Source organism: Rhinatrema bivittatum, chromosome 11, assembly GCF_901001135.1.
Source record: "Rhinatrema bivittatum chromosome 11, aRhiBiv1.1, whole genome shotgun sequence".
NCBI lineage: Eukaryota > Metazoa > Chordata > Amphibia > Gymnophiona > Rhinatrematidae > Rhinatrema > Rhinatrema bivittatum.
Genome location: NC_042625.1, coordinates 94,064,583 through 94,090,170, shown reverse-complemented (window position 1 = coordinate 94,090,170; position 25,588 = coordinate 94,064,583). Strand labels below are relative to the sequence as shown.

Below are 25,588 nucleotides of genomic sequence, written 5' to 3'. Positions count from 1 at the left end.
AGAGCGCAAGCAAAAGAGGCCACGCATGCTGATGTCTGCCAACTGCAGGCACCCCTGTTGCCTGAAGTTTTAATTCTGTCTTATTTTGGGTTCAAGTCTTCTGGATCTTTGTTTCACGGGCAACAAGAATGAAATATGGCACATAGAGTGGTACAAGCCCTTCCATGTGACTTATTTCAGGCAGTATGAACATCCTTATGAACGTTCTCAAAATCCAGAGGCAAAACAATTTCACTCCCTATGTATTGCATCATTATTAATGCAACTGTAGAAGCTACTGTATAATGTACCTTACATTTAGAATACAAATCCAGAACCTTATTTTAAGGTAAATTTTAAAAGCACAATGCTCGCATTAATTAGGGAGGGCGGGGGCGTGAATATGTTGGCCTTGAGCGTGCTGAGCGGATTTTAAAAGCTGCTGAGATACCCATGTATCTCCTAGAGCGTGCACATCTTGGAAGTTTTAAGAAAGGGGCGGGCATGGGCGTGGTCTAGGTGGGCGTGAACTTGAGATGTGCGTGTAAATACTTACACGATCCAGCACGCATTGAGGCCTCCTAACACAAAACTTTACTTCTGCTATGGATGACGTGTGAGTTAAAAAAATAAAGAAAAATAGGCAGATCTGCGGGGTTTTAAGGGTTGGAGGACCCATCTCTTAAATGGACGAACTGGGGATGGACTGGTAAAACGGAATGATGTTGGTGTATGCGCCTTTTAAAATCCTTCAATTTATGTGGTAAAAGCGGGATTTGCGTGACTACTTAAAATTTGGTGCCCATGTGTGCACAGCCAGGCTATTTTATAACATGCATGCATATGTGTATGCATGTTATAAAATGATCATGTACTTGAGTGCAGGCCATCATATGAGCGAAAATGTGCACATACGCCAGTTTGAAAGGTACCGTCTTTATGAGCAAGGGTGATGGTTATCCTACAGCTTCATGTCCAAAGAGATAAACTGAGCCATTCCTGGTTTTACCCACTGCACATCTGGACTTTAAGAGGTCCATTTTCAACCACCAGTCAGCTACCAAAGTTGGCTGGAAAAACTTATTCGGCCAACTTTGCTGACATTTTCAGCTGCACAGCTGCACCACTGAATCCACCCGCCTATGTCACAGTTAGCTAGATAAGTTCATCCAGCTAACGTTAGGATTTACTCCAGCAGTCCTAACGTTGTCCAGCTATGTTAGCAGGGTAACACTGAAAATTGGCATTTATCAGGCAAATTTAACCAGATAACCAATCTGCCCAAGACTAAGCTGGCTAACTTTTAGCTGGATTAAATGTTAGCCGGCTAAATCCAGGGCAGTCAGTCTAGCACAATTTTAAATCTGGACAGACTGCTTTCAGTATTGGCCTCTATGGTTCTAATTTCCTCAGAGCAACATGTCTTAAATATATTGGCGCAATGGGAGCAAAGCCAGGACTGGACCAGCCTGTCCTTCATGACATGGAGCCCTGTGGTCACCCTCTTTATGACACACACAACATGGTTTCAGAGTATTGTTTGTTTTTAAGCAACTGAAGACTTAGATTTGGAGGGAGGGGATAAAAGGAAAAATATCTCCAGCATTTACTTAATTTAATTAAGATAAAATCATGTTTATACATAGCATTTAATGTACATTATACAATGTCTCCTTGATCTCACCATGTCCTCATCATGATGATGGCCTTTTCATAAACTGGAACTTTTTAATTTCTCACTGGTCAAATGCACAAATAGTCAAGCAGTGCATGGCATTAGGTCATTGGCCAACAGGCACAATGGATACTTTGAAAGGAGAAATCAATAGGCTAAAATTTTAAAAGGCAGATTATGGGAGCAACACTGGAGGAAAATTTTAGTCAATTAACCTCAACACATCTTATCCAAGTTTTCTTGTGTGCATGCAATGAACAAACTCCAAGTGGTTCAAACACAAGCATTTTTGAGAAAATCGAAAATATTTTTTAATTAAATAAATAAAAGTAACAGTGGAATCTTTTGATGTCAAAAAATGAGAAACTGTAAATTGATAGCAATATTTAATAGGTATATGCATTTGTCACATCTGTTTCGGCGGGTATGTGCATACCTTGCCGACTTTCTAGTTCACATGGGAAAATAGGTATTATGCGCATAGCTTATTATTAAAGATACACGCATAATATGTATTACTAGATAGTTGGCAAGGTACATGCGTACCCTCCAAAATAGATGTGATAAATGCACATCCCTAATTCTAAAGAGAAAGCAAAGGAAATCCCAAATACCCCAAACAAAGGGAAACATGACAGAACAACTGTATTGATTAAATTGAAGTGGAGGAAACAATACTGAAAATAAATGCCATTCCATTAAACCATTAAAGAGACATTTTAGGGCACTGGCAAGGAACGAGTTTTACATGGAAAAAGTTGTAATTATTGTTTCCTAGCAAGTGCGAGCTAATGCATGTGATAGGTGTGAAACAGCAGGAAAGGCAGCTTCCAAATGTACCCACCCAGAAAGTACAATGGAGAAAACAGCAGTCAAAGTTCTCCCCAAACCATCCTAGCAAAGAAGGTTTGGTTAAAAAGAAAACTCACTCACCATTGCCCTGTAGCCTTGACCCCACCACTGAGAACATCAACTACAATTACAATAAATGCCTTTTACTGGCACTTTTAGTGATCTGCAAATGAACTGGGGACATCAACTTTTCCCACAGAGGCTGCTATGGTGCAGAGTTTTAGTGAATGCACTTGTTCTGGAGAAAACTGATCCAGCGCAAACCATGATACACTGACATGAGATCAACATAATTATTAACCAGGGATGTTGTCATATATAAGCTTTTCAGAGATTATTTCTCCTACCTCTGATGCTATGCCTATAAAAAAAAATATCTAACTGCACAGTATCCAAGTAAGGCACTGAAATTCTTTCAAAATGATGATCTGCTTTGCTGGACAAAAAACTGAAATTGACCAAGACATCTGGTCCCTCGTGAGTATTTATATAAAACCTTGAGTACCTGAGCTGTTTTATATCACCAAGTCAATAAAGTGCCTTGCATTTGAAATTGTTCAACCAAAGACTTGTTTCCATTCACACTTGAACCAAAACCGGCTTTAAAGACATCCACAAATGTATTTTGCAGATGGAGTCCAATGGAAACATCATAAAGATAACTCTCTCATGTTATTTCCAATTTTCCTATCAATGTCACTCTAAAATACATGATTTCTCTAGACCTGTTCAAAGCAGTAGATGAAAATGCTAAGGCAAGGATGGAAAAAAAAATTACCATGAAGTGTTTTTGGATTACTAGCTACAGTTTTTAAATAACAAGAAGCAAAAGAAGGAAGAGAAAAACAGAGAGGATGGAAAAGAGAGAGAGGATGTGGTAGAGGAATATTTAGAGACAATATGACATTTTAATAAATGCTTTCTTTTCTTCTTTCTGCTCACAGATCTCATACAAAACCCCCCAGAATCTTTCAATTCCATGTTCTAGTTTAGAATTAGAGCTTCATAAGGATTCTGAATATTTTTGATTCAGAAGAGATGAAAAGTGATTCTGTAAAGCTTCGATAAAGGGCTAGGCTGCCTTCATTGCCGAGCTATCATAACCCAGCACCACAGTTGCTGTTAGCAGATCAAGACTCCCTATCCCACCCAGCCTGCTCAGCACTGACTCTGCCTGCTCTCCAGTTTTCTCCCCCATTTTCCCATAGCACCATCCTCTGTATTTGACTTAAGCGATACTTAAATTCTGCTACTCTTTGGATTGCTGGCACCCCTGTGATTACCGAGAGAGTGATAGATACCTGGAAGAAAGTGTCTCTTTACATTTTCTCTGAGCTTCCAACCTTCCAACTTCACATCATGACCTCCTCTCCCCACCCTTGTCCTTCAGCTTCTTTATATATGAAAAATGCTACCCCTTGTACTTTACTAAAGCTTACTAGATACAGGAAGATTTCTATCATAGCCTCTTTCCTTTTTTCTTTTAGAGAGCATTTTTTAAAGTTCCTGTGTTGCAGGAACTTCTATTAGGCCTCCTTTCAGCTGCTTCTGCTCTACTGATGCCCTTACAAAGTCAGAATTCAACAAAAAAGAATCAAGACTTAAAATGTCACTAGGGCTAACCGACATCATTTAATAGTGCGGTCCCAAATGTCTGGTGATGCAATGGAAAAAAACAGCCCTAATTCTATATTCTGTTTCTATTGCTTGGCTCCTGAGTGCAGAAATGTGATCGTGACCAACAGACCAAACAGATGTGAGCTGGCAGCTAGATACATGGAGTGCAAAGGTCTTGGTTGTATACAGCGACTTGTTTCACACTGGGCATCCTTTAATGTGCATTAGCAAAAACCGTATTCTCCTCCTGCTGATGAAAATATAAGTTGTTAAGCAGCCCAAGGAACTGGCAGAGAGAAGACGAGGTAACTAAGCTGTTCACCTGGAAGGTTTTTACCTTTGCATTATAGAATGAAACAGTGATTAGAGCCCAAGAGCAACCTGACCGGCGACAGGTGCACAGATTTAATGGCGATAACTCTTGATGCTGACAAACAGTGGTCATCTTAACTAGTGATTAACATTCTATAGGACTGGACTGCTGCTACATCCCAGCTGAAGTATGTTTTTTAGCTCTATAAAAGAAAGAAACCATTCTTCTCCAAGGCATAGTCCCTGCCCCCAGAAGAATTACCAAAAAATAAAGTTTTTACAAAGCAGCATGGTTCTGACCCCTAGAGGCCACTGTTGCTTTGTCATTTTAATGGCACCATGCAAATTACATTTTTATCACAATTAGTCCAATTTAAAGAATATATTTTGAAAAATGCAACCTTTGCCTACGTCTTTAGACATACTGCAACAAGTAAATAATTCCACATAGCACTTGGAAAGAACTCATACTCTGGTTTCAGAAGCGTGCGTTCATTCATGGCACGCATAGATCAACAGCTTAGAGCATTATCATCTAAAGCAAATCTCATTTTAATTTTACATATATATATATATATATATATATATATATATATACACTTATAGGGAAGTATTTGGGCTGCAAAGCATGCTTTACCTCTTTTATAAAATTCATGAAGCGATTACCAAACCTCCAGGCTTTGTGTCGATGGCACTGCAGGGAGTTGACAGTCATCTGGGGAGCCCGCTGGTAGCAAACTGACACGATATGGACTGCATCAAACGTTAGAGCCGCATCTGTCTAAAATAAAGGGGGGAACGACAGTACTGGAGTTGAGAGGAGTGTGGACGAGAGGCACGGTTAGCAGGCTGGTTCATTCTACAGGATTTTAGGATCATCATTGCAAGAGCCTGAAACAATGTTCTTCCTACGGGGATATTTGATATTCCCAGACTGAGCTCATGATCCTGTACATGGGAAAGTGGGGGCAACTTTCAGCACTGGGACAAAGTCTGTGGACCTTTCACAAAAAGAAAACATTTGCACGCTTTCACTTCAAAACTTGCCGCAGGTACAAATTGTTAACCATGCGCAGGCCCAAGATACTTCTTTCGGAGGAAAGGTGGAGTGTTTCAGTTTTCAGTTTTTCGAGATAATTTTTGTTTTTTCAATGTTTTTTGCAATTTAGCAAACAAACTGAACAAAAAAAACAAACATTAAACAAAACTTAAAGGCATGGCTGTTTATGAAGGATTATAGAATAATGTGGTGTTTGACAAAAATCTCTCATGCTATATATGTTTATGGTACAGATTAATTCTCCATAGAAGTATTTACTTTAAAAAGTCCCATAGTGCAGAAGATTGTTTTATCTTTGCCTTCCATTCTTTTTGTCTCCTTTTCTTTCTTTTTGATTATCCATGAAATAAGTTGCACTATTTGATTTTATTTGTTCTGTTATTCTAATTATTTATATTTTATTGACCATGTCCAAATACGTAAACTGTTGTGATGGTATTTCCGAACGACGGCATATAAAACCAATAAATACATTAAATAAATACCCCCCCCCCCCCCAAAAAAAAAAAAAAAACAACAGAAAACCAAAAGAATTTGACACGTGAAGCCAGACAGGAAGCCCCTATAATTTCAAGTACTATTTATTTTATCCTGTGTTTGAATTCCAAAAAGCTGTTTTCTGTGGCTTGGGACATAAAGAGAAAGAACCTTATTTCATTTCATGTCACTGAACACCTCTGCTCAAAATCTAAAATTTCCTTGAAAATATATTTTAACCTTCCAAACTTGCCATCAGTAGTGAACATGCTGGAAAGTTTGCAAACTTTTTCCTGGACAAAATCTTGCTCTTCGATTCCAATAAATAGAACCGACTAAGAGATGGTAAATAAAAAAAAAAATGCAGAAAAATATATTTTAATTGGATTTTGGTCTCTCTGGATGAGTGACTGAAAAACACAGAGCAGGCACAGATAAGCTTGCTAAGATGTACATGCACCTGTGCAGTTATGTCTTAAAGAGCGGCGGTAAAGTCAGCCTTAGAGAAAAGTTTCAGACTGAAGTCAACCATTCTGTTTGGTCATGAGAAGCATCACAAAACAATTGTCGCACCGTCATAACTCCATTCAGAACCCCATCCGGCCTGGGAACTATTTGAAGCCGCTCCATGGCCCACTTTTCAGCGATGGCAGCCACGTAGGGGTTCTCCATGTTCAGGATGCGAAATCCCGTGAGATTTACTCCAGAGTAGCGGTAGGGCTCTAGGTCCAGTGCATAGAGATCCTGTACGAGAAGGAGAGATGCATTAAACATTTTTTAAGAGTCTCCCTTCTTTTTCTTTCCCACCTCTTTTATCAGATTTTTGCAGAGAGATGTCTGAAGTGGAGCTTCTCCAAAGCCAGGGTCAGTGAATTCTGATGCCTGGTGTTGGCCGACTCCATTAGTTTAAACAGTATGCACAAATGGGAGTAGGTAACAGCAGAATACTGAAGACACGTGACAATTCACAATGCTCACCTTATTGCAAGAGAGGCCATGCTCCCAATGAGACAATATATTGGTAGATACTGTAAATACATAGGATGAAGAGACGAGCAACAAGAGACACAGTCGATATGAAAGAGCTCTTATCGAAATGGGGGCACTGAAAAAATATAGGTGATACATAACATAGATGCTGAGGAAATACATTTCTTTCTCCAAATTTGCATATTTTATCAGTAAAAAGTATTCCATAACCTATAACAATGTATATAAATGTGGATGGATGGGTGGAGATGGAAGAGGTAGGGCTTCCATTAGCCATTTCTAGGTATTGAGTTGCTCTCAAAAATATGACAGTTTGTGGGGAGTGGAAAATAACTATCCATTTCTCTGTCTTCTAGACTTAATTTTTACTCCGGTGGTATTTTTCCCATATTCTATTTCCTAAATGAGTATTAAGTACTCATTCCTAACCTTGGGGGTCATCTTTGATGCCTGCCGCTCCTCTCTACCCACATCCAAAACACTGCTAAAGTATGTTGTGTTTTCCTTTACAACCATGCTAAAATTCTTCCTTTCCTCAGTTTGCTCTTCGTGGGCCTCCCACTGAATCATCTTTTTCTTCTTCAGTATATTCAAACTTCAACTGCATGACTTAACGTCCTTCAGCGTTCCTATGACCATGTAACCCCTCTTCTCAAGTCACTACACTGGCTTCCTGTCTGTTACTCACCTATAGATGCGTTCATTCAGCAGCTCCTCATCACCTCTTCTCTCTCCCTACACACTCATAAACTCCGTTCATCAAGCAAGCATAGAAACATAGAAAAATAGAAATGACGGCAGAAGAAGACCAAACAGTCCATCCAGTCTGCCCAGCAAGCTTTCACACTTTTTTGTTTTTCATATTTTTTTGTTACTCTTGTCCCTTTAAATAACTTTTTTGGTTCTATTTCTCTTCCACCCCCGCCATCATAGATAGCAGTGCTGGAGCTGCATCTAAGTGAAGTATCTAGCTAATTGGTTTGGGGTAGTAACCGCCGTAATAAGCAAGCTACTCCCACTGCTTGTTTACCCAGCCTGTGTAACTCAGTCCTTGTTGGTTGTTTGAATACAAATCCTCTTTTCTTCATTCCCCTTGCCGTTGAAGCAGTGAGCTGCGCTGGATATGTATTCTAAGTGAAGTATCAGGCTTGATTCAGGGTAGTACCCGCCGTAACAAGCAAGCTACACCCATGCCTATTTGTTTTACCCAGACTATGTAATTCAGACCTTGTTGGTAGTTGTCTGAATATAAATCACATTTTCTTCATTCCCCCTGCCATTGAAGCAGAGAGCTATGCTGGATATGCATAGCTCTCTTACCTCTATCTCTTACCTCTCCTCCACTTTTGACTTTGCTGCACTGTATGCCTGGAAGAGACTTCCTGAGTAGGTGTCTCATGCTCCTTCTCTGGTTGTATTCAAATTCAGTTTAAAACCACCTTTTTGAAATGGTTTTTTACATCTTCACCACTTTGTACAAAAAATGCACTTTCCATAGACTTGATTGTCATTTATCTTTGTGTTGACTAGATCATAAGCTCCATGAAGCAGGGACTGACTCTCATGTGTACCTGTACAGTGCTGCATCTGTCTAGTAGCACTTTAGAATGATAAATAATAGTAAGGACCAATATCTTTCTACCATAATGTCAAAATTATTTTAATGATGCCCTGTTTTTTTCCACTACAGTCATGCAAATATACAGAGGTTTCCTACGAAGCTTTCTGCTCAGTATATATTAGGAGGCATCTTGGAGTACAGGCTCACGGTCTCGTCATCTTATCTTGTACAAGTGAGACTGAATTTGTAATGTCAATTTGCAGATTACCATCAAACAAGAGATAAAAGCCTTTATGACATTAAGGTCAAGCTACCCAGTCTGCAAATAAAGAAGAGTGACCTTTGTGCTGTTCATGAAGAGAGAAATCATATAAACCCTAACTTAGCTGGCAGCTGACCAAGTGCCTGTTGTTGGCAGTCAGTGGGGGTGATTTAGTTAAATGCCGCTGTGCTCTCTTAATGCATCTCTTGGCTCCCACTGTCTCTTGGCATATTTACTTTAAGCACAAAGATCTTCCAAGTCTGAGCGAGTTCTCAAATCTTAGACCCACCATGCGGACAACTGCAGCTATTGTCAGTTAACATAAGCACAAACCACCCAAAAGAAAGCAGCAAAGCAGGAGACGGCAACTAAAGATGATGCAAAGTTCTGAGTCGTCCCTGCTGGACTGTGCAGAAACAAATAGCCTCACAGGTAGTGGTAGGTGTTTAGATGATGACGGAGTTTGTGGTAAGACTTGGTGGGGGCTGGGTGTTGGGATTAAGTATGGGAAATTATCTACCCAGGATGGAAGAACACCAAAGAAGACAACAACACGTACTGTGTTACAATTGGGCCTATTTGCTAAAATGCTTAACACACATTAATGAGCATGCATTAATGTTAATGCACCTTTTTTTTTTTTTGCATTAACACAAATGTTACATTTAAATTTAAATAAGCTGATTACTATGCAAAAGTATGCTAATTGACTCGTTTAAATTTAATGAGGATCATGTTTATGCATGTTTAGCCAGACTAGTAAAGGTTTAGTTTAAATGTTACATGTTAGTTCAAGTTTTTGTACTAGAAGACTGAAGGGTGGCCACTGTAATGCCAGTTTTTAAAAAGGGTTCTAGAAGTGATCCGGGAAACTACAGATCGATGAGCCTGGGAAAAAACGGTTGAAACCATTATAAAGATGAAAATTACTGAACATATAGAGGTGAATTTTAAAAGGTTGGCGCATGCCAAAATCAGGAGATATGCACAGATGTCGAGCCGGGACATGCTGCACAGATTTTAAAAGGCACCTGCATACGCATGTATCTCCCAGTATGCGCACAAAATCTTTTACGAAAAAGGGATGGGGTGTGGGCTTGGTCTGGGTGGGGCACGAGCGTTCCAGGATTTCTGAATGATAACAGTGCATAAATACTCATGCGCACCAGCACGCGCCAGGGTTCCCTTTCCACGTAACTTTACGTCTGCTATGGAAAGCCATGTAAGTCGCGTAACCAAAAAAAACTAGGCTGGTCATCGGGGTTTTAAGGCTTGAGGCTAATAGCATAGATGGGAGGCAAATTACCTAGGGGATTCAGGAAGTCCTCTCCTTTACTGGGCCGAACTGGGAACACACTGGGGAAACAGGTAATTGTGTCAGCATGCGAGGCTACTGAAATTCCCCCCACTTACGCACTTGAGTTGCCATATGCAGGCAGACTCGCATGTCAATATAAAATTGTGTGCATATGTACGTGTGTAAAGCCAATTTAATGACACGTGTGCATATTATAAAATTGCCACATCCATGTGCACGCGTCCGCATGCTGATCTTTAATTTTATTTCTTAGAGAGTGGGCTCTATAGATGCTGACATGCCCAATCTTCCTTTGTAAAGGAAAAATGAGTCTTATTGTAATCATGTAAGCAATGCTAGAAATGAATAGCTCTATGAAATGATATTACAATTGCTTTATATTTCATTAACCAATTCAATGAATACAAGCAGCCATTTCAAGTTCTCTAGAACCATATTGGTAGTACATGCTTATAAATTCAAAGTAAGCAACATTAGCAAGAGGCAAAATGTTAAAGCACTTAAGTTAAAAAAATAAATAATAATGAACAGGTCAATCCTTCAAAAATACAGAAAACATGTCCCAGAATAAGGAGAATTTCCTGTAGCTCCAAAGGCTGGCAATGGGGCTCCTTGGAAAACCAGAAAAGCACTGAAGTTGGTGCCACCATGTTTCCAAGCAGTAGCACGGATCACACTGCATTATGGGAAATTTTGAAAGGACTCTTTATATACAACTGTAAAAGGTCTTCTCAGAGCAACTATAACCTTATAATAAATTGAACAAGAAAAAAAAATATATCAACACAATCTACAGTGACATTCACATTATATGTGAGATGTGAAATCAAAGTTTCTGAAGTGGAGACGTTCCAATAACGATGGACAACGATACAGCAAAATTCCCTTGAATTCATTAAAGTGGGGCTAGGGCAGCAGATAGGAGGAGAATTCAGAAATGTTAAATATCAAAAAATAGGTTCTCCTTAATGATTTCCTTTCTTTTAATTGTCAAATTAAATTACCTAAACTTTACATCCTTCCTCCACCCCCCAAGAATACTCTTTGCAAGCACTGCTGTTTTAATGCAATTTTGAGGTACAATTCAACAAGGGGCATAGACACTGAGCTCGATATCACGCTTGATCAGTTTTAGAAGTTACTGATCCAAGAGGGAAAAAAACCATGGCAAACGAAACTCCCTTAAGTTGCCCTGCAGTTAAAACCTGTCTTCAGGTTTGAAGCTTCCTGAGACGTGACAGTTCTCCCCTGCAAAAGCATCTACCATAGCCAAGCTTCAAGGCACAAGAGTAGAGCCAGCTTCCGCTGCTGCGTTAAAAAAAAAAAGTTTTTAGTTCTGTTGAACTGTATTCAACCTTGCTATTTGGCAAAAAGTTGATGCATTTCATGCCAAATGTTGACACAACATATCCACTATTGACTGGGGACCTTTTAGAAACATTCAATGCAACATAATAGAGTAATTCATTAGCACCTTTGGGTCTGCTAATGTAGCAACCTAAGTACATGCAATACAAGCTAGGAAAACATAGCCTCAAGGAATGACAGATTGAAATACCTTTCCCATGATATAACCGTTACTCTAAGAAAGTGGCATTAATTGTGGTTGCTTATCTATTAATTTATTATAATTCTCTCTTTCACCTCAGGCTTCCCTAAACATGAAATGTACTGTATTCTCAGCAGAGGCTGATTAATACCGGGTAATCTGGGAAGCGCTTAAAGCTGCCCAGAATAGATAATAGCAACAGCAGTAATTAAAATGTCATGAGTGTTTGAAAAATACGTATTATATTGCTTTCAAACTTTCATTTTGTTGCACATCCTTCCCGTAGAGTAAGAGGTACCATGGTCTTTTCATGCCATGCGCAACTCAGCAATGCTTGTCCAACACTGGCTAATAATAATAAGAGTAATTACCAGGAAATGCATCATCTACCCACAGGAAGAAACTCCAGATTTAATGAAATAGACATTAACTTCAAGACGAGTTATGGAAGTTAATTTCCAAGATAAGTAATTTGAATGCAAAACAGCAAACAAGCCAATACATATTCCTTTTCCGGTCTCTTTTGTATTAAAAGCAGTAATTCTACACAGTTGACTGACAAGAAGGAGAAGGTGGAATAGCTCAGCTGCAGATATATGGCAAACAGAGATTTAACAGGAGGCCTAAAGTGGAAAGATATTGCACAGGGAGAGGAAGTTAAGGCCAAGAGCAATGCCTACTTCTGCAGCACAGTTTGTCTCACAAGAGAGCCAATACATTTCTGTTAGAAAAAAAAGTAATAAAATAATGTTTATGCTTTATTATTTATGTCTTATGAATGTTTCTTGTAAATCGCTTAGTAATTTTGATTTGCGGTATATACATTTTAAAATAAATAAATAAATTAGACCCCATAAATACACAGAAATTAAGGGCAAGCAAGTTGTGGGCAATATTTAGGGGCCTATGTTCCAGCACCGCTAAGAAATGGCCCAGGTCTCAGGGCTGGCTGGGGCCACGGAGCTTTACGACATAAAGCACCTGAGCCTGGTGGCTTTTTAAAGGGAAGCTGGTCTGGCAGAAACCACTGGGGATCACTCCTGCACCTTTTATCATCAAATAAAAGATGCAGGAGCGAAACGCTAGACACAGCAGACTAGGGCTAGAGTTTTTTTCCCCAAGTCGGTCCACTCTTTTGGAACGAGCTGCCCCCTGAATTAAGAGTATATGAGGACTATAAGTTGTTCAGGAAACAAGTTAAAGCTATCTTTTTTGAGGAACGTGTATGCTATTTGATTTGTATGTTATTTTAGTGTTGTTGTTTTTAACTTGTTTTTTAATGTTTCTGTTGTGTAATTATTATTTTATGTGCTTATGTTTGGTTTTATTGTTATCCACACTAATCAACTGAATTTCGATGCTGTGGAATATAAGAGTAGTAAATAAATAAAAACCCACTGAAAGGGGTAAGAGGAGCTGAGGGGAGGGGAGGGGAATGTTTTTCTGTTTTGCAATTTTTTTTATTCTGTGTTTATTTCGGTGCAGCAAAAAACAAACAAACCCCAAAAAACCTGAAATAAATATTAAACAAACCAAAACCTGAACACTTCCCCCAAAACGAATAAACCTCCCCCCCCCTTGAAACATTTTTCCCCGCATATCCCTACTGGCTACAGTGAGCGGTGCCATTTTGTAGAGAAGACATTCACAGCTTGCTTCACAGGTTGGCCATTATAAAAGGTGCCCTGTGAGGCCATGGACTTCCTGGCATTGGGGTCAGAAGGTATTCCCGTTCTAGGTCAGTGGCTCAGATAGGGCTGTTCTGGTGGCTCACTGGTAATGCTGCAGACTACAATGCAGAGGAGCTCTGGTGGAAACCCCAGTCAGGCCCTCCATTCCCTGAGGTTGCTGCGGAAGGAGTCAAGGTCATTGCGCAACAGCGACACCTCTTGGCCAGATCTAAGGTCCCTCTTTGTGGGGTTTGGGAAGAAGCCCTGGTGCATGGCTCCCATCCAAGGACCCCCTTCCTGGAATGCCAGGGAATAAAAAAAATGGGGGGAAATCCTCAGATAGCCTCAAATAAAGTCTTAAGGGGACCGATCCTGGCCCTGGTTCTCAATGATCTGTAAGCCCAAACTGTACACCCCCCACTTCAAATTAAAGATTAATAAGGACCAGCTGGGACTTCCCACAAAGGAGTCAGTGGGGAATAGATCTTTCCTGGACTTTTATTGCAGGAGTCAAAAAGTCATCAGAGCAGTCACGTCTCCCAATTAACTGAAAGCTGAGGGGAAGCAGGTGACCACCTTTTTATGCACCTTCACTACAGGAAGTACAACTCACACGGGGGGTGAGGGAACAACGTGCAGAACACATCAGATGTCACTGTGACCTACCAGAGTTGTGAAAATGAAGTGGTAGTATTCGGTCATCATCCCCATTGCCATGGCCTTCGAAGAGAGAGAAAATGAGGAGCAGTCAGAACCCAGAACAGGCAAAATCAAAGAAAAAAATAACCTCTAAGCAATACCAGTGGGGAAAAAATGAGTCTTTCAGTGCTGACCAATGCATAAAGTGAAGCTATGGGAAGTGCATCCATTTTCCAAGGTACTCACGTATTTTTACACCTGCTAATTAATTATCAGGCGTGAGTGACATCAAACCTGTTTATTGGGCAGCACTGACTGGGTGGGAGGTCTGGAGTTCAGGCTGAAGAACCAGGAGGATCTCGATGGCCTGAAGAAGGACCGGGCAAACTGGTTAATTTCCTCTCTGTGCAGGTTTTTAAATGGGCTGACTTACGCAGGTAAAGCAGGATTTGTGGGAGTAAGCCCCAGTTTGCCTCCATGCATAAAATACATGCAGGTGCATTTTTAAAACAAGTTGGTACAGTCCGCGTGTTCGATGCATTGATATACGTTGGCAGACTAACTAGGCCTTCAAGTCTTTATCTGTTCTTACAGTCTGTCTTTCTGTTACACACAACGGGGGCAATTTCCAAAGCTATTTAACTGGGGAAATTACTTAGTCTGTCTGCAAATTGCTCCCCCCCCCCCCCCAACACACACAAAGCAGCTCAAGAGAACAGACCGGGTACGATAGCAGGCGTAACTTACAGCCAGACTGAAGGGAGGCATTCGCAGGGGGACCGTATAGATTGTACCTTCAAATCTACGTGCATTACCTTTCATAGAAACCTTACTTGTGTGAAAATCAGATGCAAAGTTCTCAGCTCCTTTGTACGGGTGGAAATTTTCAAAGGAAAAGTACACGCATGCTTTGAGTATGGGCCACAGGGTCCCACCCGCAGTTCAAAAACCGTCCCTAATGCAGAGCAGATTTGGCCCATGGCTGGTTATCACCATGTTGGGAAAGTCAATATCAGAAGCTTTGCTGTAGGGACTCAGCTTCCAACTCTCTTTCTCTGGAGAGGCTGCACTGAAGAGCAGACTCTGTTCTCAGGAGCCCGGAGAATGTATGGAAATGAGCCTATTATACCTATATTCCTCTTTCAGGGGGCCTGCCTTCAGCTGCTTGTCTGCTGATCAGATATAAGATGTATAATCTGAAAGGAACTGCTACGTTTGAAAGGTGAGAGATAAGATTGAGACAAAAATAATTGTAACTCAGTTATAAAATGATCCTCCTGAGCACTGAGCTTGGCTGGAAAATTGATTTTTGTTGTTGTTGTTGAGTGATAGACAAAGTGCTTGATGGTGGAAGGCCTGTCTTGCTCTGTCAGTAAGGGGGTAGGGTGCCATGCTGGCGTGAGGGGGGTTAAGGGGAGGCGACATGGTCTGAAATGTCCCGTAGTGCACCCAGCAGACCAGAAACGTCCTGGAACAGAGCGCGTGAGCTCAATGCTTCAGTGCACGGTGGAACTGTGCTCAGTGGCGCAAGCCTCGTGTTACTGCATCACCTGAAGGCCATGGGGATCGAAAGAAGACCAAATGCACTGCATAATGACAGTGACCTCACTTATCATGCACGGCCCGTGGGAATCGTGGCCCCTTACTTCATTAAGAGGCTCTCGTGCATTGACCGGGGCTCTTCGCGTCACCTCATTCCTGCGTCGCAAGTCTACAATGTTATTTTCTTGGTGGATGAGAGAAAGGAGTCGCACTCGTCGTGCAATGGCCACGACTAGTGGCTGGATTTAGGGTCCCAAACTGCGGGGTTTTAGAAGGAGCCCTGCTGCGTGGCCCCTGGCCCAGGACTGTAAAACAGTGGGAAAAATCCCTGGCTGATTGTGAACAAAAGCTCATGGCACTGGATCCCGGCCCTTGCTCCAAATTAGATAAAAGCCAGAGGAACAGGAGGAAACGTGCCAGGCTCCCTGCACCCCTAACCCGCCCCCAAAATGAACAAAAATAACTCCAAATAAAGGTTCCACGAAGGCTTAAAATGGTGCAGGGTTTTGGGGAAAGAAGTCATCCCAACTCCCTTCCTTCTAAAAGAATATCGGGAGGACCTGCTCTACGTCTGCATTGATGAATGCAGCGGACAGCACGAAAACACCCCCCCCCCCCCAAAAAAAAGCCAAACGCCCGAATTGTCGTTGGCCTGCGCGCATAAAACCCGGAGGTTACACGCGCGCCAAACGCATTTTAGAAAGAGCCCGGCCACACGCGTAATCCCCCAATACGCGCAGAAGTGCCGAGTCATTGAAAAGGGGCAAGCCGGGAGGGCATACGCATGTATCTCCCAGTATGCGCACAAAATCTTTTACGAAAAAGGGATGGGGTGTGGGCTTGGTCTGGGTGGGGCACGAGGGGGCCAGGCGGGCCAGTGGATTAGGCCCTGTCCCGGGGAAGTGCGCGCCATCCGGAAGTTACTTCTGCTCTGAAGGAGCAATAAGTATAAAAAGAAGAGATTTGGGGATAGCTAGGGTTAGTTTAGGGGTTGGAGAGAGAGGGGAAAAGGGAGGAAGGGTAGGTAGGGATATAGAAAAGGGGAAGGCCCTGTTGCGTTGCCGCACGTTTCTTCTGAAAATTTCCCCTCGTTGCACGCATTAGAGGACACCTGCCCGCACAGATATTTAAATTCGGCGTGTACGTGCACGCCGACACGCACACGTTATAAAATAGCCGTGTCCATGAGTGCGTGCCAGGAGCCCCGCGCACATGGACGCACGTGCGATTCCTTTAAGATCGACCCCCTCGTCTAGCAGTCGTGCACAAATAACGCGCACAAGCGCTGGCTCCAGAGCCAGTGAGAATTCCAGTTCCTAGCCAGGGCAGGCAAACTGTAATCTGTTTAACCCCCACGTCTGTTGTAAACATACGAGTACAATTTAGAAAGGATAATTTGAAAAAATGATTTCCATCATGTATGTATTAGAAAAGGGGAAAAGGGATGCATCCAGAGGAATCTGGAAAGAATAACCAAACCAGAAACACAGAGGGTAGAGGGCCAGAGGAAAAAAATCGTCCCCCATAAACCTCAAGCTAGAAATAACTTGGAAAGGCCGTAATGGATTGGAAGGCTGAAGAGTGGTCGATGATGCTGTGACTGTTGCCTGGCCTGTGACAGAGTATTGGTGATGAAGCACGAGCTTCTCAGTCCCGTGAATGGGTTAACATATTCCACCTTCTAGGACGTCCAAGCCACACCGTGGTTCCTCAGAACAGGTAGGCATGGTGCAAGGGCTCAGACTCAGCACTGGCACGAGGAAATACTTCCTCAGAGAATGGGGATGGATGGATGCCCGGGACGGCCTCCCAGCGGCCATGGCGGAGGCAATAACAGTAACAGGATTGACGTCAGGGGGAAGCTCAGCTGAGAGAAAGTGGAATTAAAGCCGGAGATCCCGCACCCCTTCTATAGACCTTGCTACACCACAACACACAGGAAATGTGCTTGGCGCTGAGGGGGCAGGCAGTTTTGTCATAGGTGTGTATATGGTCAGCGCCTAGCGGCTGCATGCACATTATTCTTAAAAGGAAGAGGAAACAAACATATTTTCTTTAAAAAAAAAATCATCATTCACAAACAACTTTAAACAAAACGGGGAACTGAAGACCTTTCTGAAGCTTTTATAATTTCAGGTACGTGTCTACAGTCCAAACCAAAACAGATAGTTTTGAGATTGAATCTATTTTATATTTTTAAATAACCGTGCTCAGTAATAATTGTGAAGGGGATTTGCAGAATATTATAAATATGCGATGCAGAGAGCCATGGGGATGCGTAGCGACAGATCTGCCCGAAACATTGGCAGAATGCTAACAAATATTCGATGCGTTGGGGGCTGGAGAAACAAGATGAAATCACACACTCAACACCCAAATATAGACAAGAAAACGAAAGAATTTAGGTAAGTAACGTAGGTCTTGCTGTTGGTGGAAAGATGCGTCCTTCTGAATAGAAACATGAAGGATGATCGCAAGGCGTCGGATCATTTACTCTATCCAAGAAAGGGAACTGACCAAAGCATGGGAAATCAATAGACTCCCTCCTCCAAGCCAAAGCGAGGTTTCCAGCCTGCACGAGACCCCCTCCACCCCCCCCCCCCCCCGTCCCTTGCAAGCATCACTCACCTGCTTAAGGATCTGAGCTGCCATCGCGTGACCGCAGTCAAAGATGATACGAAATTCCTTGCCCCGCTTCATCTCCTTTAACAAGGGCCTGGCGTCCTCGCTGTCCACGGGAAGCTGGCGGATCTTCAGTCGAATGTTGTACCTGGAGGGGGCCATTATGAGCTCCTGCAGACGGATGAGGCCTTGAGGGAGGTCATGGCAGAGAGACAAAGCGCAGTGTTAGGGTGAGCAGGCAAGGCGTCTGCTTCAGCAGATCGCGTGGCACACGTGGCAGCTGCGCCTTCAGATCGCTCAGCAGCTCTTTCCATGTGCGGCCAAGTGCGCCAGCCTCTCTCAGTTTCGAGTCAAGAAGAAAACTCAAATCTAATAATGGCTTGTTCTCACTTGTTATTTTTTGAATCAGCAATTCTGAAATGTATTAAGTATCCTCTTAGCCCACTAAGCCTTCCCTAAAATACTGGACTAGTAAAACTTTGGAAAAGCACATGTAAAATTGCTTGCCACCATGGCCACACTGCAGGTCAAAGGGTCAAAAGTGTATTTAAATAACCCAAGAATTGTACTTAGTAATAGGTTGCTGTTTCATTGTGTAATTACAACTTCTGTGTGACATTGTAAGCTGCCTTGATTATATTCAGAAAAACGGCATGGAAATATCTAACTGTAATAAAGAGGAAAGTTGCCCCGTGCTGCATCATCAAATGCAAACTGAGCTCTATCCCCTCACTCCTTGTACTCGCCAGCTCCTTCCACCCCCTCTGTCTATGGAAACTGAGCTCCAACCCTCTCTCTCCTTCTGCTCTCCAGTTCCGCTCCACTCTCCAGCTCTGCCCCTCTCTTTCTGTATTGTCCAATCTACTCTCTACTATCACATATGGGAATTGAGCTCTGCCCCTCTCTCATCTGTATTCTTCACCTCTGCCCCTCACGCTCTCTGAATTGTACAGTCCCCTTTCTACTACCACACAATACACCTGTGCTCAGCTGCACTCTCCACTACCACACAGTACACTCATGCTCAGCTTGCACTCTCCACTACCACACAGTACACTCATGCTCAGCTTGCACTCTCCACTACCACACAGTACACCCGTGCTCAGCTTGCATGCTCTACTACCACACAGTACACCCGTGCTCAGCTTGCACTCTCCACTACCACACAGTACACCCGTGCTCAGCTTGCATGCTCTACTACCACACAGTACACCCGTGCTCAGCTTGCACTCTCCACTACCACACAGTACACCCGTGCTCAGCTTGCACTCTCCACTACCACACAGTACACCCGTGCTCAGCTTGCATGCTCTACTACCACACAGTACACCCGTGCTCAGCTTGCACTCTCCACTACCACACAGTACACCCGTGCTCAGCTTGCACTTTCAACTACCACACAGTACACTCATGCTCAGCTTGCACGCACTACTTCTACTACACATCTTAATTGTACTTCCTACACTTCACACTATTCCCTGTCCTTAGTCAGGCTTTTATGATTAGCTGTTAAATAAATAAACAAAAGTTAGGAAAGGTGTATGTCCTTTGGACTATGTAGGTCCTCCTCTCCACCCTGGCCCCTGGATTTCTCCCAGTGTGCATGAATCGGCCTGTCCATTCCTAAGTCACTTCGCACAATGGACAAATAAAGAGAGGCTTTGTGTGGACCAGGATGAATGGACAGATATTAGGGCGTCTCCTTGATGTATTCTTGTTCACAAAGAACACATAATTATTAGTGACAGGGTGGGCACATGGAGAAGACTAATCCTCTGGTGGCAACATTTTAGAGGCTTTAATTCCAAGGCATTAATGAAGAAGACATGAGCTAGGGAGTCAGAAGTACTATGTTAAATCTTCTAACTGCACTTTTAATTAAATTAAATTATCAAATTCATTGCGCTAATTAAAAAAAATCTTGCTATAGGTCTATATCAGTGGGATAATGAACTGGTACTGAAAAACGTGCATTGGACAAAAGCCTTTCCAAACCCAGGATGCTCCATCCTTGCATTATAGGCCTTGTTATGAGGTTGCCAATAGTTACAGTCACCAACGCAACACATGCAATTCTAGATGTTCACTGTATGATCAAACTCTCCATTTACCCGTGCTGTCATCATAAACCACGGTGGCTGACCTCCACTTTAAAAACTGTACAAGATCCAGAATGGCATGGCTGAGAGAAGCGTAGTCTGGGTACAGGTTGACGTAGAACGTATCCCGGTTGTCCAACGCATGGTGCTTCCATCGGACCTGAATGTGCGGCACCTCCAGTGCATTGCAAATAGACTGAACGGCATTGGATGAGGAGCTGTGAGAAGGCCCAAATATTGCCACAACGCCCAGGGTGAGCTGATCACAGGCTAAAACAGAAAGGAGTCAACCATCAGGTGACATGTTTTCGAGGAAAGATGATATTTTTGGATAGCACTATACTGACTGGATCATGAGTTAGAACAATATATTTACAGCTAGAACAAAAGCTCAACAGCATCCAGTAGGTGAAGGATTATAACTTCACAAAAACCAAAATACACAGATGTTTTTCTCATGCTGCAAATGATATTTGGGCTGCCTCGGGGGCCAGGGAGGGGGGAGAGAACATAATCTTTGGCTCTTTTGCAATGCAGATTTAATTCCTAAACACCAATGTTTTGTACCCCTTCAGTTTCGCAGTGATGGCAGAGGCAGACCAGAGGCTCAGGCAATTCTACTAATCCTGCGTGACGTTTCCTCAGAAGCCTTCTGCATCCAATTAGCAAATTCTATTACATCTTTACAATCATCATCATCAACAACAAACAAGAATAAAAGGCAAATTTTAATTCTTAGGGAATTCCATTCCAGGAGAAGAGGTGCATTTGCTTTGGGAATGGTTGTTGTGAGGCTCGGTGGTCTCTAGGATCTTACTATAGCAGAGGAACTTGTCTAGATGAAAGTGTTTTGACTTTCAATCCCCAGGAACAAATGGTGAGAAGGAAAACTCATGAGTATGTAGCCACCCCAGGATGCTCCACAAGGGTATTTTCCACTCCAGACCTGTTCTAGTGATTTTTTGGACCCTCTGCATCATCACAGTGAGGCCTAAATGCAGCAAACTAATTAGACAGAGAATTGCATTCAGTCACATTCTACATTACAGTGGCTTCCATATATGTACAGTCAGCACTTGGGTACCTAAAACCTGTTTACCGAATATCAACATTTAAGCAGAAACAAACAGCTCTATGGGAAAATGCTGGTGTCGGTAAAATCACTGCAAATATCCTCCTCCGTTACCTAATTCTGTCAGCTGTCTCGAAACTGAATTTCTGTTGGAGTTAATCACACACTTGCATTCTTCTGATGAGAATATGGCCGCGGTGCCACAAATGTTGGTAAGGTTGCAGCAGGGACCACAACAAATTCAAACCTCAAGCAAGGTCAGTTTACCAGTCTAAACCCATTCCTTCTACCGACATCTTGTTGTCAGCATGCAATCCCGCACAGACGGTCAGCTCTACTCAAGTGAACGAGAAAGGGCCACGTTCAGCCTCCACCAGCTGACGGAAGGAGGCACACCACAGCAGGTCACGATGATAGTTTTGGAAAAGAGATTTTCGCTTTTGTTCAGCCTTGGTGATGCAGAACTGCCCGCGCTCTTTCCTTAAGGGATGGCTTCCTCACTTCTTAGACCCCCAAAGTCCTGATTTTCCATCCAATAAAATCCCAGGAGCTGGCATCCTGTATATGTAAGTGCTTGGAACAGCCCCAAAAGGGTCCTGAAAAAATGCACAGCATGCACGTCTGTGCAGAGAGATAAAGATATGTATGTAACTGATCATCAATCACTTCAGGCCATGTCTTCTCCCTGGACTTTTAAGCTACGATACCCCACAGGTACAGATTTTCCTCATAGACTCAGCAGAGTGAGTTATATTTCACTGGCACCTTAATTAACCATATGAAAGAGGTTTAAAATATACTTTTCACTAATTTGGCATATTCCATTAAAACCACATCTGTATAAGGAGCTTTTTTTAATGGAATTAAAAGTTTTCTTAGCAGTAGGCTGTTACTGCAGCATTAATCATCCATGATCACTGTTTTCCTAAGCTAAGGAAAAAGAAAGAAGCACATTTTTTTCCTCACTACTTACATTTCTGAGTCTAACTAGTTGCAAAAACCACATTTTAATTTTGCAAAACATCAGCAAAGGTGTTCCAGCAATTTCAGCTCCTCTTCAAGGAATAAACCATCACTGCACAAGAGGCAAACATTTTTTGGTGGAAGGGAAGCTCAGGAAAAAGGATGGACGCAGTGTATGACTGAGGAAGAACTGAAGGAATTATCTCTTGATGGAGAAGGTAGCAGATGCATGCAAAAGCCTCCCCATATTACAAGAATTCAAGAAAGCCTGGGATGAGGCTGTGAAGTGAAGAGGACGTCAGAGGTCAGGTAGGGTCTGTGGCAGAGGTGGGGAACCCATAGTCCTGAAGGGACACATGCTGTTCGATTTTCAGGATATCCCTAATCAATCTACGTGAGATAGATTTGCTTGCACACTGTCTCAACCGCATGCAAATCCATCTCATGCATATTCATTAGCGATATCCTGAAAACCCTGATTGGTGTGTGGCCCTAATGGCCCCTGGTCTGTAAGGCATTGCACCAGGTATGGGACTGGGGAGAGTAGATGCTGGGCCTTGTATCATGCCCTGATACACTCGCATCCTCTTTGTGATGGTCACGCTGTGATTCATGGTTCAGAATTTCATTTTTGGCAACCATGCAGGCGTTGATCAATGAGGCCCAGCAATGCTGCTGGATAGGAGAACCCTGCAGGTTGCCCCTTTATCACATCAGAGCACTTCAGTCAAATAAGGACCGCTTACAAATTAGCCATGAGGGCTGGGAGTGGAATCAGCACTTTCCAGAATGAAGTAAATACATTTTTATTGCATAAAGTTAAAAAATAAAATAAAATATATAGAGAGAGAGTTAGTCAGATTGATGAATGGTCCTGATGTTCACTCCCAAACTGATGCAACGAGCATAAAATACCAACCAAAGGGCAGAGTGCTGGGAAAAGGAGATATGCATTTGTTAGAGCAGAGAAGCAACAGCCGGCCAGCAGTTTCATGCATGGGATCGTTCCATGATGCAAGCTGTTTGCTTCAGTACTTGGCAGTTTACCCTCTGGGCTTCCAGTTCAATCAGAATCAGTTCCTCCTGGGCTTTGGTGCCACAGCTGTTCATTTATAACTACTAGGGGTTCCCCCAATTAAAAAAAAAAGAACACAAAACGCCTCCTCCTTTCTCATTTGCCCAACCATTAGAGCAGCAGTTCTCAGCTAGGGGCTCCCTCCAAAACCCAGGTCTGCTTGCACCCAATGACAAGGAATCCCTTCCCAACTCAAGGCTCAAATGTCAGCTCCAGTCATCAAAGCAAGATCTCCCCGCAGAGCCATGGAACTGACCCATCGCTTCAGCACCTTGACAAGTGTTGCAAACATTTTAATAGAAACACAGAACACCAAGGCAGATAAAGCCCGTATGGCCCGTCCAGTCTGCCCATCCACACCTCCTGCTCAGCCTTTACTGCCTTCTTCTCCCTCGGAGCTCCTCTGTGCTATCTGAAGCCCATTTGCTGTACCAGCCCCGCCATATTCAATACTCGCCTTTTCTGTTCGCTTCAAAGCTGTCGTAGAGGTTAATCCTTTGAATGTCGTACGTCAGCGTCGTGTTCGGCAACAGTGTCCTGTTTCTGTTGATAATATTGGCAGCGAACCTAAAGGCGTGCTCCTCAGCGCTCACAATCTGTCCGTTTGGGCCTTCCATAAACTCGAAGATTCCTCCTGCAAGAAATCAGATAAAAAAAGAGAATGTAAGAAACATGCCAGCAAGGGTCAGAGATGCAAGCGGGAACTCCAGTCAAGCAATTAACAAATTCTTGTTCTTTGCTGTTATGTAAAAGAAGTGAAAATTATTCTGCTGGTAAATGTGTTTTCACAGTGGATGCTGTATACACTCCTGCTAATTAATTAATGCCTCTCTGACAAGATTATTAGTATTATTTCTTTCCTGCTTCAATCAGAACCGGCTTCTGTTGGGTTCCAGTGCCATGATTCTGCGTTCTCAAACATCTGGGGTGTTTTCGCCCTATTTTCCATTTTGTCCTTTATGGAGAACGACTTGGTGAAGAAACCAAGCTGCTTTCCACAAATGGCAGGTGGGGTCAGATTTAAGCTGCCATAAATACTATTAGAAGAGAGGAGTCTGGGAAGTGCTGCTGAAATCAGGTCCCAGGCACATTGCCAGAGGGATGGGTGGAGAGAGACGGAGGTCCCAGAGTGGAGCATCGGGGATAGTCTGCCGGCCAGGGACCGGTGACGGATGACCCGGGATCCTGCCTTTCAGGATTATGGCGTCATCTCAGTTTCACTGACTGCTCACTGCCAGAGGGCACATAAGGGCCATTTGCTGGCAAACCAACAAAATTAACAGGCATTTTACTCAGAGTTTCAAGGTTTTCTTCTGGTCCCCCCTGAAACCTATAACATAGCCGTAATGGAAATAAGCAGCTCCCTGGGAACAGGACCGGTGTGGGGGACCAATGAAATCCTCCCCACTCCCGCCACCTTCACCCTGAGCTGGATGTGCCCTCTGACAGTGCTAGATGTATATAGAGAGTTATGGTCGCCCTCTTACAGTTCTCTCTCTCACATTTTTGAAAATGCCACCCTCGCGTGCCCCGGGCGACCGCCTAGCCCCGCCTAAAGGTGGCATCAGCCCTGCCTGGGAGGTTGGAGCCCCTCCCTAAGCTGCAACCCATGGAAATGCAGCAACTGATAAATTATTTAGCCTTGTGTTCTCCATTGAAGGAAATATGGCACTGGAATTTAGCATGACGTGTCCACAAAAAACACAACAAATTCACCGATATCTTACTGACTTATTTATTTATTTCTTTTCTACGCCGACATTCATGACACATGTCATATCACATTGGTTCACATCAAACATGGGAATTTAACATTAACAATAATCATAGCTAGAGAGCTACTGACAGAGTTAAGGGAAGAGGTAAGTTACAATGAACGAGGGTTACTGGAACTTGGAGGATGGAAGAGAGTAAGGAGAGAGGAACAGTTGAGTAATAGTATAAATATATGGAATAACAACGGTAAGAGGAACAGTTGAATGATATATGTTATAACAATAATATATATAAAATAAACATATAGAACACAAAATATAAAATATAGAATAAAGACTAAAGGATGTAACGTTACCACTTATATGGTTAAGGGTAGGCGCTTGTTTGAACAGCCATGTCTTTAGTTTTTTTTTAAAGGTCAGTGGGCAGTGTTCCTGGCGTAGGTCAGGAGGCAGGGCGTTCCTAGGGATGGCCCAGCTGCGGAGAAGGCACGTTCACTAGAGCAGGTGTGAAGAATGGATTTGGCGGGGGGAGCGTG

The 25,588-nt window shown here is 42.8% G+C and overlaps 1 protein-coding gene across 1 annotated transcript in view; it reads right to left on the bottom strand.

Annotated features, from left to right (window-relative positions):
- GRIK3 (glutamate ionotropic receptor kainate type subunit 3) overlaps nt 1-25,588 on the bottom strand; it is a 214,374-nt gene that overhangs the window by 60,067 nt on the left and 128,719 nt on the right. The window contains 6 exon segments of the mRNA XM_029620012.1: nt 5,073-5,216; nt 6,546-6,716; nt 13,989-14,042; nt 18,132-18,313; nt 20,237-20,494; nt 23,792-23,968. Coding sequence (XP_029475872.1) covers nt 5,073-5,216; nt 6,546-6,716; nt 13,989-14,042; nt 18,132-18,313; nt 20,237-20,494; nt 23,792-23,968 — 986 coding nt within the window.